Consider the following 19,771-nt stretch of genomic DNA (forward strand, 5'->3'; position numbering starts at 1 on the left):
TCTAGCCTGGTGCATGCTAGGCAAGTGCTCTACACTGAGCTGTATATCCCCAACCCTTAACTGTTTGTTTTCTTACCGTATGTTATAAGTGAATTTGAAACTTTCTTCACTGATGTCAATTTTACTCTTTCCATTTGTTTAGAGGTTTTGTTTTGTTTTCCACTGGCAAATAGTACCACACTATGGATGGACTAGTCTGCTAAAACTGTTTATTAATTCAAAAAAAAATGCAAGAGAAACTACTTAGATGAAGTTTTTAAGTACATCAAGAAAAAAATTCTGGAAGAAGTAATGAATCTAAATGTACAACCCAGTTTCCTGTCTGAATAGGATTAGTGTTATATAATTTGATGATACATCTTTTCTTTATTTTTGCTGAATAAGAGAGATTCAGTGAGACTTTTTAGAACTTGTCGTTTTTTTTAAGCCATAGCTTTTAGGTATTGCATCATCAATAAATTCAGTTTGAGTCTGCAACTTTTTTTGAGCACCCTTTTAGAGGGGTGCTTGTGCTAGGAGATAGAAACCAAAAGATCATTCCCAAACCTTAGGGGCACTCCCAAAGCAATAAATTGCAGTGTAAATAAGTGCTGTAAAAAGATAGTTTCATAGTGCTATTGGCAGTGTAGTGAACAATTAATGCAACTCTGGAGTGGTTGGGAAAGTTTCACTGTAGACATCACATTTGAATTGGATCCTAAAGAATGAATAAGAGTTTTCTATGCAAAAAATAATTCCAGTCACAATAGCAAGTGTAAGCACAGGAGTTACAAAGGACCGGATATGGCTAGAAAACAGAGGTTTAGGGTTAGGATAGTGAGGAACATGGACATGAAGAGAATGATAGCTTTTATTTTTCATATTTAATTTCTAGGTGAAAAAAATCTCATAGCCATTGTCCACTAAGTGGCAAAGTTCTTTAATATCACATCAAAAATATTAGTTAAAGTTGGGCCGGGGATTTAGCTCAGTGGTTCCGCTGCCTGCCTCGCAAGCACAAGGACCCGAGTTTAATCCCCGGTACAAAAAAAATATATATATATAAATATTAGTTAAAGGGCCAGGGATTTAGCTCAGTGGTTTTGCCGCCTACTGCACAAGTGCAAGGACCCGAGTTCAATCCTCAGTACCAAAAAATATATATATTACTTACAAACTTTGTTTCCAGTAGATGTAGAGATAAAAATATTTTTCACTGATAAATTATTGAAAAGTGCTTAATATTTAAAGTTAAATTAGCTGACTATATACAAGAGCTCCAGAATGCTTTCACATAATTAAACGTAACTTTTGAATATGCATTTAAGCCATATGATAGGACTACTCTTTACACAATCTTTCTGTATTTTGAATTCAGTTCTTTAAATGTAATCACCACACCACTACTGCATAACTCTGGAAAACCACTGATTCACTTTAACATTGTGAATTTTTCAAATATCTAGTTAATGTTTACATTTTTCCATTGACCTTTTGTTTAGAGCTTGATTTGGAATCCAAGGTTCAAATGTTGCCAACTGTTGGAAAGTCCCTTATAATCTATAGGATACCCCTCCATTTCTCATAATTTTTTTCCTCACAATGTTTTTGTTGGAAAAACCAGATAATTTGTCCTGTAAAGTATCACAATCTGGATTTTTGCTGATATTGTTTAGCACAGTACTCTGACCCTGTATTTTATGTACATTAGTAGTTCGACTCAGGTATTTGATTTGTTTTGATTTTATGAAGACAACTTTAGAAATAGTATTATGTTCTTCCATTAAGACATATATATACCTCCTTGTCTTTTTTTGTTGGTGTAAATAGACACTGATAATCATTGCCTAGAACATTCTTTCATTACAGGTTGTAAAATACAAGTTTCATTTTTATCAAATACTTGGTTTCACTTAAGAAATAGTCCCTACAAGAAAGGCAAAATAGGGCAGAAGATTTAGCTCAGTTGCACCACATCTGCCTCGCAAGCACAAAGTCCTGAGTTCTATTCCGGGTACCAAAAACAAAACGCAAAATAGATGCTTACTGCTTTCATTTATTAGTTTTCATAGTAATGAGTTGTTTATGCTCTCCAAAGATTACCATGAGGTTTGTTTTTTTTTGTAATATCATTATGAACTAACTTAGAAATTGGAACATATTTGAGGCACTTCAGTCCTTCCTCTTTCTACATCCTCAGTCCTTTTTAAAATTTTATTTTATAACAGTGTCTCACTAAGGTACCCAGGCTGGCCTCAAACTTGCAGCCTCCTCCCTAGCCTACTAACTGGGGTTACAAGTGTGCACCATCACTTCCAGCTGTTATATCCTCGATACACAAATTTTGCCTTCTTTGTCCAGTGAAAGCTATTCAAGCCAATTTCCAACCTATTTGTTTTGAGACTATAAAGCTGTATTTTACTAGATAGAACTTAAACCTGTGTCATGATAGAAACACCTTCTCAACTACTAGATCAAAAAAATAAACTTTTGGTGTCTTTCAGTACTTTAATTTTTTGATAAATCTGTAATTAGAATTGATATATAAAATAAAATATAAATCTAGCTTATTTTCCAAATTGCTAACTCATAGGCAAGTTTGTTTTTCCCTCAAACAATTGAATTGCTACCCTTGTCATATACTAAATTCTAATATATGCTTGTCTTTTTCTGGATTCCTTGTTATCTCATTGGTCTCATCCTTACCACACTATCACTTTAAACATATCTTAACATTGCATATGGCAACTTGTTCCTGGTAATTTCTACTTTTTCAGAGTGCTTCATATTATTTATGTAGGCATCAACCTTGTACTAGGCACTGTCCTAGGTTTTGAGATTAGAGTGATGTATAAACCAAACTTGGTACCTGCACAGGCATTTATTCTTTTAGAATGTTTCCTAGAGATCCTCAAGAAATGTATGTTGGGATTTTGGTTGCTGATGCTTTCACTATTTGTTCGTGAACATTTTTCCAGTATTAAGTCTTCTTATAAAAAGAATTCTGCCCATAATTATGTCTTTATATCTTCAGTAAAGTTTTCAGCATTTTCTTCACAGGAAGACTATAATTTTATTATTTATTGCTAGCTTTTGTTCTTTTTGTTGCTATCATAAATGATCTGAATTCTCATTATGTTGTTCAGTTTTCCTGTTTATACCTTGTGTTTTTCCTTCTTTTCCAGTTACTAATTGTATGATAATAGTGGTAATATTCAAGCATATTTTTTTAAATTAATAGACCTTATATTTTAGAATGATTTTAGGTTTATAGCAAAACCAGGCAGATAGTGCAAAGTTCCCATCTGGTCCATCTACCTTGAATACAAGTTCCACTATAATACTTTGTATGTGTACATTTTATAATTTATGTATGTGTACATTTTACAATTTATGAATTAATATTGATACATTATTACTAACTAAAGACCATAGTTTACATTAAGATTCACATAAGGGAGGTTCAGTGGCAAAAATTAGTCATACGATCCATTTCATCAGTTGTATTATATAGCTCTATGGGTTTTGCCAAACAATGTCTTGTGTCTACAATTACAGTAACTTTCAGAATATTTCCACTGCCCTGAAAATCCTCTTAACCTATTTATTTCTCTCGAATCCCTCAACCCCTATCTTGGTAACCACTGCTTTTTTAGTGTTTTATAGGTTTCGCTTCAAGAATACCGTATAGTTGAATCATACAGCATGTCATCTTTTAGTTCTTTTCACTTAACAGTATGCATGTAAGGTTTCTTTATTTTTGTGTGTTATAGCTGGGTATATTTTTTTGTTTTTGTTTTGTGGTTTTAGGATGGTTTTGTGTGTGTGTGTTTGTGTGTTTTGGGGGGGGGGGGTTGCACTTGAGATTGAACCCAAAGCCCAGTGCTAAGCAAGCACTCTCCCATTGAGCTATATCTCCAGGCTATGTTGTAGCTTTCATGGCTCATATTTTATCTCTTAACAATATTCTATTGTATGCATATGCCATTGTTTATATACTCCTCTAATAAATTGAGTGATACCTTGGTTGATTACAGGTTTTGGTCATTATGAATTAAGCTGGTATAAACTTTGTGGGGTTTTGTGTGGACATAATTTTAAACACATTTGGGCAAACACCTAGGTTTACAGCTATTTGCTAGATCTTATGTTATAGTTATGGTTAGCATTTTAAGAAACTATCAAACTGTCTTCCAAAATGGATGTATCATTTTGGATATACCCACCAGCAATGAGTAAAAACTCCTGTTGTTTCACATGCTCACTAACCTTTAGTATTGTCAGTGTTTGAGATTTTAGTCATTCTAATATGTGTATTTGTATTGTTGTTTTAATTTGCATTTCTCTAATGTATAATGTTGAATATCTTTTTATTTGTTTACCATCTGTATATCTTTTTTTTCCATCTGTATATCTTTGATTTGGTGTCTATTCAGATCCTTAGCCCATTTTTAATTGGTTTTTTGGGGAGAACATTTGACATGAGTGGGTTTAAGATTTTGTCAAATGCTTTTCTGCATCTACTGATATGATTTTGATTTTTATTCTTTAGCCTATGGATGTGAGGGATTAATTAATTTTTTTACTGTTTAACCAGCTTTGTATACTGGAATAAATCCTGTTTGGTTGTAGTACATACTTCTTTTGTACTTTGTGTCATATGAGTTGCTAACATTTTTGTTGATGTTCACATCTACATACCTTCATAAGAGTTACTGAGCTATAGTTTCCTTGTAAAGTTTTTGTTTTTGATGTTATGGCAATGCTATCTTCATGAAATAAGTTATGAAGCATTTCCACTGTTCATATTATCTGCTAGAGATTTTAGGGAATTGGTATTGTTCCTTCCTTAAAAGTTTGATAGAATTCGCTAGAGAAACCATCAGATCCTGGTGCTTTCTGTTTGAAAGTTATTGATTCAATTTCTGTAATAGTTATGCACTTATTAGGTTATCTGTTTTTCCTTATGTGAGTTTTTATAAATTGTGTCTTTCAGGGATAACTATCAAGTTGTGATGATAGAAATATTCATAATATTTCTTTATTTTACTTTCGATTGAATCAGTAGTGATGGCTTCTCTTTCATTTCTGATACTAATTTGAATCTTTTATTGGCTAGATTAGCTAGAGGGTTTTGTATTCTATTGATTGATCTTTTCAAAGAAACCAGGTTTTTGTTTTGTTGATGTTCCCTCTCTTGACTTCTGCTCTCATTTGTATTTCCTTTCTTTTGTTTGCTTTCTAGTTTCCTAGAGTGCAAGCTTAGATTATTGATTTTAGATCTTTCTCTTTTAATATATGCATTCAGTCAGTACAATAGCTTTCTTTCTAATCACTGCTTTTACTTTGTCTACCAAATTTTGAAGTTTTGTTTTATTTCAGAATATAAGGGTGTTTATTTAATCATCAAATATTTTTATATTTTTCAGCTACCATTTTGTTTCTAGTTTAATTCCATTGTAGTGTATCATTGTATGTTTCTGTTCCTTTACATTTCTTAGTATGTGTTCTGTGTCCTAGAACATGTTCCATATGGATGTCCCATAAGAGCTTGATTGTTAGATGAAATATTCTACAAATATCAACTAGATCCAACTGATTGGTGCTGGCTAGTTCAATTGTTACTTACTAATTTTCTGTCTTTTGGATCTGCCAGTTAATGATACAGGTATCTTGACGTTTCCAGGTATAATAGTGGATTTGTCTTTTTCTCCATGTTGTTCTTTCAGTTTTTGCCTGCCATCTTTTAATGCTTGTTTTAGGTGCATATACTTTAATGAATATTATATAATCTTGGACTATTTTCCTCTTTATCTCTAATAATTTTTCTTCTTCTGAAGTATGTTTTGTCTGAAATTAATATAGCTACTCTGCCTTTTTTTTTTTTTTTTTTTTTGGCACCGGGGGATCAAACATGGGTCCTTGTGCTTACGGGGCAGGTGGCGGAACCACTGAGCTAAATCCCTAGCCCTCCACCTTTCTTTTGATAAATAAATGTTAACAGGGTTTATTTCTCTTTATCCCTTTACTTTTTTGTTGTTGGTGGTTGGTTTTGGGGGTTTGTTTGTTTGTTTGTTTGTTTGGTGAAGACACAGGTTGAATTCAGGGTCTCATACATGCTAAGTACATATTCCACACTGAGTTGCATTCCCAGCCCTTCCTCCTTTACTCTTAATCTTTGTCTCCATATTTAACAACACGTAGTTAGGTCTTATTTGTTTACTTATTACACCATTTTCTGCCTTTTAGTTACTGGTATTGTTGTGGTTTGCTTTGTTTTGGTTTGGTTTGATTTGGCTCTTTTGGGGGGAGGGAGGCTGAGGCAGGAGGAGAGCCAAGTGTTTGAGGCCAGCCTGAGCTACGTACGTGTGAGTTCAAGGCTGGCCTGAACTACATAGTGAGACCCTGTCTCAAAACACATCAAAGTGAGATTCAATCATCAGATTATGGAATGTTTTGCCTTACTATTATGTTACCACCATATCAGTAAGGCTCCAATATGAAAATAGGGCATTAGAACTGAGAGAGCTACAGGATACAGGCTATATTTTAAAAGAAGTTTCTAAGGAAACACAAAAAGAAATTGCAATCTCTGATACCTACAGCTATAGCAAATATCAAACATAGCCTGACTCCTAGCCAGATGAACACAAAACCACTGAAGTTCTATTTACTTCAGTTCTTACTAAGTGAAGTAATATCATATCTTTCAACAAAACCTTACAAGGCTTGTAAAGTATGAAAAACAAAAACCACCCACAGCCACACTCATACCCACACACAGAGTCAGTGACACAAAGTAAGCCAACAGAAATACAGAGCTGGCTGGGCCTCCCTCCGGACTTAGCCTCTCCAGTGTTGGGATTACAACCTTGTGCTACCATGCCCAGCTCAGACTTTAAAAAGTAGGCCTTCAGCTAAGAGCTGTAATTTTGAGTTTGTCAGCCTTAATTTTTCTGCTCCTACTTAAGATAAAGAAGTCCAGGGGAGGGATTGGAGCTGTAGATCAGTGGTAGAGTGCTTGGAGGCATGCACAAAGAAAGAAGAAAGAGGAGTGTCAGTGGGGTTATGTGCTCACTTTCTAATTGCTCTTCCTCTGTAGTTGAGTAAGGTAGATTTGCTTGAGGCTGGGCCTTTGTAAAGGAGAAAAGAACTCTCGGCCACTTTCCTCCTTCCCTTCCTGGAAGCAGTTTTCTCCAGTCTTCACTGTGAGAATCCCATGGGGATTCTGGAGGTAAAATTTCCCCCTAAATGTGATTCTGTCTAGAAACCAGCCCTTAGGAGCTTTAACTCTCAAGGCAGTCATTAGAGGCTTCCTAAAATTTGTCAGTTACTTCTTAGGAGTATTTCTATGCATTCCGGGCTCTAGCAGTGTGTGGTAAAGCCTCTCCAGCTTTGAAGATGGTGGTTTCCCTATAGTTGCTGTTCTCTCATTTAATACAGCACGTAAGAGGAGGTCTTCATTTTCAGTTTATTTAGCTTGTTTCAGGTTGTGAGGATGAAAATGGCTTCAAGGTCTTTACATATCTGAGAGGAAACTAGAAATCTCATCATTTACCCTTGTTTGTATGGCATTATTATGCACAACGTTGACTATTAGACAGTAATTGTAACATGTAAATGATGTATTTGTTTTTAATAACATTTAAGAGCCAGGCATGCTGTAATTCCAGCACTAAGGAGGCTGAGGCAGTAGAATTACCATGAGTTTGAGGCCAACCTAGGCTACAGAGGCAAGACCCAGTCTCAAGAAAAAGCAAAGAAAACATCAGAGGGGCCCAATTTATATTTGACCAGAGTAGCTCTGCCTTTTGTTTTATGTACATATAGTGATTTTAAGTAATATATTGTTTGAAAAGAGGATTCTGGGCTGGGGATTTAGCTCAGTGACACTGCCCCTGCCTGGCAAGCCCAAGGTCCTGAGTTCAATCTCTGATACCAAAATAACAAAAAAGAGTTGAGGAATGAAAAGTGGATTCTACTGTAAAAGATATATGAAGAGCAGCTTTCTAGAATATATTGTTCATTATAGATCTTTAATAATCCTAAAAGGGAAAATATTTCCTTTTGAGACAAACATAATTTATATTAATACTTGAAATCATGTCATTAAGGGTCAGACCAGGAATGTAGAGGTTATCAGAATGCTTTAAAAACATTTCAAGTGTAAAAGCTCTCTGCTTACGAGATAGGACTTTTACCTGATCGTAGTAAAATTGATATTCTCTTAAGTAGGAAGTTATTCAAGCAGTGTTGGACTTCAAATCGCTGGGTTCCTACTGAACCTTAATATGTAACAATTCCAATAAACATCAAGTGATTATCCTGTCTCATCTCTTTATTTTTCCTGCACCCGTTCCATAAAAATATGTATTCTGAAAATTCAGTCTATTTGCTTTGCTTTTTTTTTTGAGACAGGATCTTGCTATGCACTTCAAAATTAAGGCTGACAAGTTGCTATGTACTTCAGGCTAGCTTTTAATTCACTCTGTAGTCCAGACTAGGCTCAAACTTGTGGCAATTGTCCTGCCTCAGCCTCCTGAATACTGGGATTATAGGTGTGTGCCACCATGCCCAGCTTGCTTTGCATTTAGTTTGACTCTCCGATATTAAATTTTTAAAATTTAGGTACTCCATCTAATGAATTTGGAAACCTTACCTACTTCTCACTTCTGTATGATTATTGTACCCAGCTTCATTCATAGTTATATGTTAGATCTGGAACCACCACAATGAATGAATAGCTTCTGTGACCAGACTAGTTAGAGAGAAAAGAGATTTGCAAGGAACAAAGAGTAATGGGTTGAAGGAAGGTAGCAGAATTAGTGTTAGACAAGTAGATTGAACACTTAAAAATCTCTTTTGTCTTAAAAGCATATATACATAATTATAGTAATTAAAATTAATTTAAAGAACTTTTTTAAAGTATTGCAATTAACATTTTTATATACTGCAAAATAGTTTTGAAATAGCAGTTTGACTAGTGACTAGTACATTTAGATTTTAGGGAATGTGTATAGAGGCTTTAGATGGTCATTCACTCCTTAATGACAAAGGTGCATTCTGAGAAATGTGTCCTTGGTGATTCCCTGAGTATACAGACAGGAAATGTACTCACACAAACCTAGAGATTATAGCCTACTGCATAACAATAAAATTATAATATACTATATATATATATATACACTAAATACTATATATACTATATATATATATATACTAAATACATAACCAGTTATAGTCATACTGTTATCAGGTATTATGTGCTATCAAAATTATATATGCAGGCTGGGGATTTAGCTCAGTGACACTGTGCCTGCCACGTGGGCACAAGGTCCTGAGTTCAGTCCCCAGTACTGAAAAACAAAAATTGTATGTGCTATACTTTTACACTACTGACAGCACAATAGGTTTATTTACACAATTATCACCCTAAAAAAGTGAGGAATGTATTAGGCTATGACAGCTACAAGGTCACTAGGTGATAGGAATTTTTCAGTTCCATTATAATCTTATGAGACCACTGTAACATTCATAGCCTGTCATTTAACAAAACATGCTATGCATGACTGAATTCTAACTAATGAATTAATAGCATGTAGGTAAAGTCTTAATGCAATAAGAACACCTCGTACTGACAATTATTCGTCTACATCATAGAGATGAAGTTGTTTATTTCGTATTAATAGTATGGTAAGCACTGAAAACCAAAAGAAATTCCAAAATGGATGTCCTGACTTTAGTTTCACATAAACTTCTGCTAGGTATTTGTATAGATAATTATGACTGGAAATTAAAATATGGAATCTATAATTTTTAATATTGTCTTTTATAATTACTTTCTTGATTAAATTTTACTTTAAAATGCCAATCATTTTCTGAATTAATTTGAGATATTGAATCTATGCTACACATTAAAATTTGGCTCAAATATAGACATGCTTATATGGTAGCTATAAAAAAATTAAATGCTAAAAAGATCTCTGGCATAGGCTTTATAAAAATACTGATTGTACAGTTACCTTACTAATTTGTAATTGAAGCCTTATAATGTATTTGGTGTCTTGAGCCAAGCATGCTAGCACACACCTGTAATCCCAGAATGTGGGAGGCTGAGGCAGGAGGGTGACCATGAGTTCGAGGCCAGCCTGAACTGCATGGCAAGACACTGTCTCAAAAACCAAAATAATATTATCTAGATAACAGTGATGTTTCTCATTTATTTTTGTTGTTGTTGTTGCTGTTATTGTTGTTGTTGTTGTTCTTATAATACTGGGGATTGAACCCAAGGTCTCATACATCTTAGGCAAGTACTATACCACCATGCTACATCCCTGCCCTTTTTTATTTATTTTTGAGACAAGGTCTCTAAATTGCCCAGGACGACCTCAGGTCTCTTGGGTAGCTGTGATTATAGGTGTGTGCTACCACACCTGGCTCACTGCCATGTTTATAAAGGAGAACAGTACATGACTTCATTTTTATGTCCTTCGTCTCATACTCAGATATTTGTACTATTAAAACTTAGTAGTGAATAGGATATGATGTTGGATAAATGAGAGATGTTGCTTTTTAAGCATGAATGGACATGCAAAATATCAACTCAGCTAAAATGCCAGACTGGCCAAAATTTATTGAATTCAAATTGTTGGATTGGATAAGCTGGAGTTATTACTGTATATTATACTGTGAAATCTAGTAAGTGCTTCAGTAATTTCTGAAAGCACAAAAGAGCATGGTATTTGTTTATAAGATAAATTCTGTTGCTTTAAAATATTACTTCATTTACACTCGAGATTCTTAAGTAATCTTCATTGAAGATAGAGAATTAGGAATGAAGGATACTAAACTTAAAGCAGATAACCAGAAGTGTTCAGTACAGTTGAATGATTCAACATGGAAATATAAGCAGAGAAAATTCCAAAGTATACTTTAAGGGAAATGAATTAGAGATTGGGTTGCCTGGTTATGAGATATATATATATAGATAAACCTATAACTTGTATTACGAATAGGAGGTTTTCTATTTTATAGAATATATGTAAGTGTCAGAAATTTTCTTATTTTATTTTTTATAGGTGGTTTCAGACACCCTCACAGGTTTTCTACCATGCAGCTACTGAACATGGAGGGAAAGATGTATATCCAGGGCAGTGTCTTTGGGAAGGTTGTGAGCCTTTTCAGCGACAGAGGTTTTCTTTTATTACACACTTACAGGTACACTTTCTTAATACCATTCGCTCAGTAACCCATCTGCTTGCATTAACGATCTTGATGTGTATTTTTTGCTTCCTTTTTCTCAAAAAGGATAAGCACTGTTCAAAGGATGCCCTGCTTGCAGGATTAAAACAAGATGAACCAGGACAAACAGGGAATCAGAAATCTTCTACTAGGTAAGGAAAATTAGTTTATTTCCTCTTACACATAATAAACAAATACCAGGAAACTAGGCAAAACACAGGAACAATAAAAGGCAACTTAGCATATTGGGAAAACTGAAACATAGGTTCTAGTCCAGTTCTACTGCTATCCAGCTGTGAGATCCTGTTCAAATTACTTAAATGCTCTCGGCACCACTTTTCATTTGGCTGAACAGCGTGGTCTATAAAGAGTACTTTAAGCCAAGCATAGTAGTGCATGCCTATAATCTCAGCACTCCCGAGACTGAGGCAGGAAGATCTCTGCAAGTTCAAGTCCATCCTGGGCCACATAGTGAATTCAAGGCCAGCCTGAGTTACATAGTGAGACCCTGTCTCAAAAAAGACAGCATAACAAAAAAAGAGTCCTTTGCATCTCTCTCACACTTTGATTCTGCTTTATAGATGAGTCATTAGAATAGCAAATAATATATGAGAAATGCTTTGTAAATTGGAAGTACTATGTATGGTGCTTTACTTTTTGTTTTGAACCCAGGGTCTTTGTATGGAGATATATTCCCCAGCCCTTGCAAAAAATTTTTTGAGACAGTCTTACTAAGTTGCCCAGGCTGGACTCAAATTTTAAGATCCTCTTGCCTCAGCCTCAAGAACCACTGGAATTATAGGCTTATGCCACTGCACCCAGCAGTTCATTTGTCTTTTAAGGAAATAAATGTGTATTTGATAATGGCAAAGAGATTTCTTCATATATGTACAGTGGACCCTTGACTTATGAACTCAATTTGTTCACGAGGGCTGGTTGTAACTCAAGTTGGTCAACTGAAATTCAGGCTCCTCTACACAGCCTTCCAAGTCTCTCTCCTATCTACCAACAGATCTCAGTGTCCTTAGACAGACATTGGCCCAGGATTTCTCAATTAACCCCATATAGTAAAGGATATTGTAATGTTCCTTCCAGAACTCTTTAAGGGTTAAATCTGTGTCTGAGTCCATCTGGAAGTGAGCAACACTCCGGTCGTACTCAAGACTTTGTTCATAAGTTAAAACTAAAATTCCAGTCGTAACCCAAGTTGTTCGTGTGTCAGTCTGGTTATAACATGAATGTCCACTGTATAATATATAAAGATACACACTAGTTTGCAATTAATGATGGCTTTTATATTGTTTAATTTCAGAATTGGTTTGCTCATATAAAAACATACCAGAAATATCCCCACTTTATAATGTGAAAAGAAATATTAAAAGTAGCATAGATTTTCATAGTGTTCCTCATGTATCAGTTGCTGCCTCCTAGAGCACTGCCCAAGTTTATCTACTTGCCCAAAAATATCTCCAGAGTTTGAATCTGATTTCATATAAAACTCTTTGCAGTCCTCCGTTCTGTCTTTAATAAAGAAGTAGAATTATATTCAAAAGATTGAATAACATTATTAAATAATGATGAAAAATAAGATTGTGCAAGAAAGTAGGAGTCTGAAAAGTAGTATTTAGCACAATTCTAAAATATCAGGCTGTCTTTTCCTGGATGACCTGTGCCGATACATTTTTAAGTAATACTGTTTTTCTTTTAGGTGCTATTTAAAGTAATTTACAGCTCAAATTGTTAACTACTTTCTTCTTTAAAAGTGTCACATTACATTCAAGTATTAAAACTCCACAACTTTGGTACTGTGATGTATTTATTTTTATTGTCTACTTCTCCAGCATCTTTACTTTAAAGATGAGCCTTACTGGAGCATCTGTTGTTTGCTTTAAAATGATAGGTTGGAAATTAAGAAAGCTGAGATTTCACCTCCACACTAAGCACTCCCTTGCCTAGGCTGACACAAAACATAACTATTAATGGTGGGCCATAGACCTCTTATATACCAGGTATCCAAAATTTCAAAGTAACCACTTCGTGGGGTTGGCAAATTAGTTACATTGTCAGTCTCTGTGGGTTATTGTGTTAACAGTCTATCTCTCTGATCAATTTAGGCAGCCGGCTGTAGGGGGCACAAGCTCAACTCCTAGAGCACAAAAGGCCATTGTGAATCATCCCAGTGCTGCGCTCATGGCTCTCAGGAGAGGATCCAGAAACCTTGTCTTTCGAGATTTTACAGTAAGCGTGCCTTGAAAGCCTTATCCATAAAAGTAGGAGCCCTGTATGATTTAGATCTTTATCTTTTTTATATTCTCCTTTCTTTTTAAGGATGAAAAAGAGGGACCAATAACTAAACACATCCGACTAACAGCTGCCTTAATATTAAAAAATATTGGTAAATACTCAGAATGTGGTCGCAGGTTAGTATTCTCTATTTTATTTACTGTTTACCTGATCAATTTTGTGAAAAGACCAAAAGTTTAATGACAAAATCTTAAAAGCCAAAAATAGTAATTAAACAGTAGTTTTTTAACTTGTTTTATTAATTCTCTTTTGCTGGCCATAGAGTTAGAACAGAACGTAGCGCTCCTAAAGAGGAAAATTAAGAGGCCAGGGATTTAGCTCAGTGGTTGTGCCACTTGCCTCATAAGCGCAATCATAAGGATTGAGTTCAATCCCAGGTACCAAAAAAAAAAAAAAACACAATTTAAAAAGAGGAAAATTAAGAGTTATTGGGGGAAAAGAAGGAATTGGCCATTTGAATCATGTGAAATCATGATGAATCAACTCAGTTTAATGACAGACATTTTAATGAACCTGTCAAAGTCATAGATATTGCCAAGATTCACTGTTCATATTTCAGGAGTATTGAAAACTTACTTTCTGGTAGACTTAAGCAAGAGAATAATCAAGATTTAGTAGATTTATAGAAACTATAAATAATACTTTAATCCTTGACAGAGGGAAATGTGGACTGTTTTATTGATGTATCTCCTGTAGGGTCTCCCTTAAAGCTATTTTTCTCATATTCCTCCTGCATCTTTTAAGAAGTTTTATTAGTGGATATTTGTAGTACATAATAGTTCCATTCATCATGGGGAGTTGGCACATGCACATAACATATCTTAATTTTTAAAAATTTTTAATATTGTTTAAAAATCAATTTACAGGCCAGGCATGGTTGCGCACACTTGTAGTCCCAGCACTCAGTAGCCTCAGGCAGGAGGATCACTGTAAGTTCGAGTCTAGCCTGGGCCACATAGTGAGTTCAAGGCCAGCCTGAACTACATAGCAAGACCCTGTCAAAAAACAAAAAAGACTTGCAAAAATTCCTGAAAATTTAAAAATTGGCTCTCACAAACCAACCCCAGCACAGCACTGATTTGGAGTAACTGATGGTGTGGCTGGGGTGTCACCCTGTGGTTCTTGTCCATACCAGGTTCCACAGAAATAAGCTGAACAGCTTTCTGTGCGTCCCATCCTGCCTGCCATCTTGGTCCTGAATGAGCAGCACTTCTCATCTTCTCTAAATGCAGATGCTATTCACAGCCTCTAATTCAGAGTATTACTCAGTCCTCCTCTCCCTCCGCACCCATAGCTTCCTCAAAGCAAAGCTGCTTCTACAAAGGCAGACAGTTCCCTGAGAGATCCACAGAGTCACCAGACATAACTGGGGCTGTCCTGTGTCTTCAGATCCACAGCCTCATATTCCTTCTCTGAGACTCTGTCCTCAGATGCACCTTACATTCTTGATAGTGTCTCTCACAGGCTGTCCTTTTTCCCTCTACCTCACTACATCTCTCCCTCTGCCCCCTTTGTGGTTCTGGAGATTGAACTCAGACTAAGCAGCCGAGACTTAGCTCAACTTAAAATCTTGTCTCAGCCTCCCAAGTAGCTGGGATCACAGGCATACACCACCACATCTGGCTAAATACACCTTGAGTCTACCTTAGTTATTCTGACCACTCCATTTACTCTGCTTTAGGACTTTTATGATATTTGTTGAAATGATCTTTAAATGAGATTTTCCAATTATGAAGATAATGATATTAATTACAAAAGAAAAATGTAAATTTGACTGTCACATTCCAAAATTTTTGAGGATGAATACAATTTAAAACTAGAGTTTAGGGCCGGGGATTTAGCTGAGAGGCACAATGCCTGCCTGGCAACCACAAGATCTTGTGTTCGATCCCTGGTACCCGCAAAGATAAAACAAACTAAAGTTTAAAAAGTATTTACAATGACAAAAATTACATCAAGTGCATCAAGTATTCTTAAAATGAACAAATATTTTGTGGCAGTGCTAGGACTCAAACCCAGGCCCTAATGAATGCTAGACTAGCAAAATTCTTTTCTTTTAAATTCTTAATATTTAATCAAAGGTCTTCAGAAAAAGAAAGGTAAAGGTTTAGTGACCATACAAGAATATCAGTATCTTTCTGCTTCATTTATAACATAATTTCTTCCTACTTTTTTCATTTTCCCTTCTCACCCCTCTTTTTGCTTCATGACCTGCATTTTAGCCAAACCGAATCACATTCCTGATCTCGTTATGCTTTTTCATGTTTCACCTTTGAACTTCTTTTCCCGAGATCCTCCTGTTCCCCTGCCTAGAATGTCCTTCTCCTTGTATTGGCCACCTATTGAATATCTGCTTACCCTTCATGACTCAGCTTAGGTATGAGCTGCTTTGTTTCTATAGCCTTTCCATACAAATATTGCTCCCATCCCCACTGAACTGATTCTGTATTTTTATATTTTATAGCATGTAACGTTGTTGTTTTGTGAATAGGTTTGTATGTCTATTTCCCTCCACTAAACTATGTAGATTTTGTCTTAATTAATCCTGGTTGTCTGAATACCAACCGCAGCACTCATAGTTAACTTCTATCTGCTGTCATCTTTTTAGATTCCACTCCAGGGTTACCTCTCACTTTCCTGACATCTTCCTGACTACCTTGACCTGGCCTAGGTTGTGTTATGTATTCCCTACATGCACCCCATGTGTGGTATGTTACCAAGGTAGATGGCAAGCTCTTTGAAAGTAGACATTGAGTGTTTATTTTCATTGTTCTCTCTGCAGTACCTAGCACAGTATAATATAATATAAATATTATATTATAAAATACAATGTATAGTAATAACATGTAACAATCATTGAATAAGTATTTGATTGATAGACATATAGAAGGGAAAAGGCTCACAACTTCATTTTATGCTGGAGTTCAGATCTTGTATATGTGCAGTAAACTGGAATTCCCAAAATAATTTTGTAGCTTTTTCTTAGGACCTTTTATTCACTTTGAGAGGTCACCTTCTTAGACTTATATAGAAGCTTGTTTGTCTACATCTAAGCAATTGTTAAGCTAAAAGTTTTCTTTTTAAAATAGTTCAGGGTGACCTTGATCTCACTATGTAGCCCCCTCAAACGCAGCAATCCTCCTGCCACAGCCTTTTTTTGAGTGCTGGGATTTCAGATGTGCACCACCATACCTGGCTGAAATTTTCATTTTACTGTTTTTGTTCTCAGTGATTTTGTTTCATTTTTGAACTCTATGTCTTCCAAATGTCTTCTAGCATCTTTGGTTCCTATGATCTTAAAAGAGTGACATTGTAAGAATTAAAGCAATCCATTAAATTCTTCCCATTCATTCTCCTAGTCCAGGTTGAAATTCTCAGTAATAGAACCTCTTTCAAACATCTCCTATAATGGGAAGTTTTGCTTGAGAGAAAACACTGACAGTCTAGCAAAACCACATATGTGAAGAATGGTGTAGGAAAGTACCTCTCTAGTGGAATAATATAGGGTAAGATTTTTTAAACTGAAGTATATTTTTATGTACTATCAGAACATTTAAGTCAACAGGACATTATCTAAAAGTTGAACTTCATTCCTACAGTACGGTATTCTGAACAGAATGAAATGTCAGCATTTGCTTTATTTGAAATTCAGAATCTGATAGTTTGAATAATGTAAGATGTTTAAATGCAGTTTATCACCATTTTCACTAAGCTTGAGCTCTGGAGAAGCACAATATTTTGATTCCCTTTGATCAATATAATATATAGGTCTTAATTTAAAAATTAAAATAGCTTTGGGTTTTTTGAGACAAGAGTCTCATTTTGTAGCGCAGGCTGGCCTTGAACTTGCAGCGAGCCTCCTACCTCTGCCTCCTGAGTGCTGGGATTACAGGTGTGCGCCACTATGCCTGGCTTACAGATAGTATTTTTATACATTAGTAATGAAATTAAAACTAAGTTACACATAGAGTAGTATAAAAATAATAAAATACTTGGGAATTAACCAAGGAGGTGGAAAAGTCATGCACGGAAAACTACCAAAGATTGCTGAAAGAAATTAATACAGGAATATGTGGAAAGACAGCCCATGTTCCTGGGTTGGAAGATTTAAGTAAGATGTCAATACCACCAAAGAAAATGCAACCAAAAATTGTACCAAAATTGTAGTAATTTTTGCAGAAATAGAAAAACCCATCCTAAAATTTATATGTAATCTTAAATGACATTGACCAGCAAAAACAGTCTTGCAAAAGACACACACTTTCTGATTTCAGACTTAGCTACAAAGCTACAGTTGTCAAAACAGTGTAGTAGTGACTGAAAGACAAACATAGACTAAAGAAATAGAAGAAAAAGCCCAGAAATTAGCCCTCACATATATGGTCAAATAATTTTCAGTAGGGCTGCCAGTTCTTCATTCAGTGAGGAAAAAGTCTTCTCAACAAATGGTGTTGGGAAAACTAGATAATAAGTGCAAAAGAATGAAGGTGGACTTCAGCTTTATGCTATATGTAAAAAAGTGATCTCACAATGGATCAAAGTCCTAAACATAAGAGTTAAACCTGTAAAACTCTGAGAAGAAACCAGGAGTCAGAAGCTTCCTGACACTGGATTGGCAATGATTGCTTGAGATATGACACCAAAAGCATAGACAACAAAGAAAAATGGGCAAGTTAGACCCCATCAGAATTAAACGTTGTTCATCATGGGACATTATCCGCAGAGTAAAATGGCAGCCCATGGAATGAGAGAAAATAATTCAGATCCCATCTGATTAGGGTTAATATCCAGAATATACAGAGACAGCTGCTGTGGAAAACTGTTGGTTCCTAAAAAAATCAAAAATATCCTGTTTGATGGAGCAGTTCCACTTCTGGTCATATACAGAAAAGAACTGAAAGCAAGGGTTATACCCCAGTCATAGCAGCATTAGTCACAGCAGCCAGAAGGTGGGGCGGATGCGGCCTACCTGAGTGTCCACTGTCAAGTGAATGGATGAACAAGTGCGATGTACACATGTAATGGGATATTAGTCAGCCAGAAATTCTGACACATGCAACAACGTCAATGAACCTTGGAGACCTTATACCATGTGAAATAAGCCAGGCACAAAAGGATTGATATTCTACTTAAATGAGGTACCTATCAAAGTGAGACAGAAAGTAGGACTGATCTCCAGGCTGAGGGAAGTGAAGGAATGGAAAGTTACTGTTGAATGGTATGTCCTGGGTGCTCCATCATGAGCTGCTGAATACATTCTGAAGACGGATAGTGCTGACGGTACAAGAAGCGTGAATAATATACCTATGCTACTGAATTGTACAGTTAAAAATGGTTAAAATGAGAAATATTGTCTATGTTGTACCACAGTGGAAAAAAAACCCTGGAACAACAAAAGAGGGATTTGAGAAAAATTGGGAAAGACTAATGCTTTGGGGGTTTCTTTTTAGGATAAGTAAGGAAACATTCTAAAATTGATTGTGGTGATGGTTGCAGTCCTTAAATACACTAAAAACCAATAGATTATTCATCTTAAATGAGTGGATTGGATGATATTGAATTACATGCCAATAAAGCAGTTATAAGAATAAATTTAAATAGTACTAAAAAGCTTATAGTTCCATTCTTCCTACCTGCCTCCAAGTGGATAGCATTCGACAATTTGAGCTGGTTCTTCTGGTGTTTGCCTCTATATTTCTAAATATTGCGTGTGCGTGTGCATGTGTGTGTGTGTGTGTGTGTGTGTGTTGCTGAGGACTGAACTCAGGGCCTCACACATGCTAGACAGACTATCGCTGAGCTACACCCCAGCCTCACTCTTTCCTCATTTACCTGTATTACATATTGCTTCTTGATTTCCTTTCTTAAATCCTTAGTTGTCTCTTCCTTCCACGTTCCTTTTCCTCATAATAATATTGTTGCATCACAATTTTTAATTAAATCAGCTGTTGTCAGATTGATGCTGAGCCAAAGTTCTATACTAATTATTGGTTTTTTTCTGTCTCTGTTTTTCTTAGGTTAATGATTGCCTTGCTTTTTGTTTAGCTTTTTAATAGCCCTGGCACTTCTTCCATGTATGTCTATCAATATCTTTCAAGCTTATCGATAAGCTGTCCAAATACAGTTGTTAAGCCTCTGTTGGTTTCACATTTTTACAATTTTTTTTTCCTTCGAACCTGCCCTTCTGCGCACTTGTGCTCTAGGCTCGGTCCAGAGCCATTCTATTAGGAAATCCTTCCTTGTGGAA

At 35.6% G+C, this 19,771-nt stretch overlaps 1 protein-coding gene across 2 annotated transcripts in view; it reads left to right on the plus strand.

Moving 5' to 3' along the window:
• The window catches only part of Arid2 (AT-rich interaction domain 2), a 183,545-nt gene that overhangs the window by 155,781 nt on the left and 7,993 nt on the right, over positions 1–19,771 (plus strand). For both annotated transcript variants that reach the window (XM_087199982.1, XM_087199983.1), the window contains 4 exons: positions 11,058–11,196; positions 11,287–11,372; positions 13,335–13,458; positions 13,549–13,640. In XM_087199982.1, the coding sequence (XP_087056108.1) occupies positions 11,058–11,196; positions 11,287–11,372; positions 13,335–13,458; positions 13,549–13,640 (441 nt within the window). The remainder of the gene's footprint in view (positions 1–11,057; positions 11,197–11,286; positions 11,373–13,334; positions 13,459–13,548; positions 13,641–19,771) is intronic.

This window comes from Heterocephalus glaber, unplaced genomic scaffold (genome assembly GCF_053883595.1).
Source record: "Heterocephalus glaber isolate CG9 unplaced genomic scaffold, H.glaber_assembly_v1.0 deba00001733, whole genome shotgun sequence".
Taxonomy (NCBI): domain Eukaryota; kingdom Metazoa; phylum Chordata; class Mammalia; order Rodentia; family Bathyergidae; genus Heterocephalus; species Heterocephalus glaber.